The sequence below is a fragment of the Mangifera indica genome, unplaced genomic scaffold, assembly GCF_011075055.1.
Source record: "Mangifera indica cultivar Alphonso unplaced genomic scaffold, CATAS_Mindica_2.1 Un_0201, whole genome shotgun sequence".
Classification (NCBI taxonomy): Eukaryota; Viridiplantae; Streptophyta; class Magnoliopsida; order Sapindales; family Anacardiaceae; genus Mangifera; species Mangifera indica.
Window position 1 is genome coordinate 1 of NW_025401293.1, and position 1,113 is coordinate 1,113.

Here is a 1,113-nt window from a genome sequence, read left to right on the forward strand (position 1 = left end):
ACAGCTGATATAGACCCCTCTGCCATTGGTGTCTACTATAATTATGTCATACTAATGCTTTCTGTTTTGTTTAGTTATAGTCTAGTCAACTTTCAGTGTAATGCTGTGATACCAAAATCATCCCCACTTAAGAAAATTTATTAGCTCACTTAATTTTTGAATTTGCACTGTTTTCTATAACTGTATTCATATTCTGCCAGGTTTAGCCCAGAAGCTCTAAACTGGATGTTTGTCAAGGGATTGCTTGGATGGTTTATGCAAGTCATGCTCCTGAAAGTAACTCTGCTTTCGTTGGGTAGTGGGGAGGCACCTTTGCTGGACATTGTGGCATATGCTGGTTATGCTTTTGCAGGAGTGTGTCTGGCTGTTCTTGGGAGGATCCTGTTGAGTTACTCTTACTATTTGCTGATTCTCTGGACATGCATGTGCATGGGAATCTTCTTGGTGAAGACGATGAAGAGAGTCCTCTTCGCTGAGATGAGAAGTCATGATTCAAGCAGGCATCATTATCTCCTGATCTTTATTGCTTTTGCTCAGCTCCCACTTTTCTTGTGGCTTGGCAACATTACTGTTAACTGGCTTTTTTAAACTGCATCCTTATATACTGTAGTGAGAATCAATTCTGTCCATAGCTGCTTTTTAAATGTTTCAGGCAATTCAGTTCTCAGTTGATTATCCTGTTATGTTGCATTCATTATAGTCTTATTACTGATTATTATTCTGCTTCTAGACTTAGCAATGATAAATTTTCTTTGGATATTTTGTAATGGAAGAAAATTGGAGATCCAAATTTGTTAATATGAGGGATTACAACACTTGGAGGTATAAAACTATCTTTTTGTTTTTTCATTGAATGGGTGATTTTTTTTTTTATTGAATAGGTCAAATTTGTAGTTTTTTTTTTTATTGAAGTGGCTGAACTTTTGGATTTTATTAAGAGAATTAAATTTTTATTATTTTTTATTGAAGATTATGAACAAACATAGTTAGAATATATATTTTTTTGTTTTGTTTGAAAATAAAATTATTAGTTTAACACTTCTAAAGGAATACGGTAAAATTTTAATCCTGTTCATAGAGTGGTACGAAAGTTTGATAATTTTAATATACAAA

General features: G+C 33.3%; 1 protein-coding gene across 1 annotated transcript; it reads left to right on the forward strand.

Annotated features, from left to right (window-relative positions):
• Positions 1-183: 183 nt before the first annotated feature.
• On the forward strand, positions 184-675 carry LOC123208260 (protein YIF1B-like; the record flags this gene model as incomplete). Its single annotated transcript, XM_044625634.1, has 1 exon — positions 184-675. A coding segment is annotated over one exon (405 nt), but the record flags the coding sequence as incomplete, so codon positions are not given.
• Positions 676-1,113: the final 438 nt, after the last annotated feature.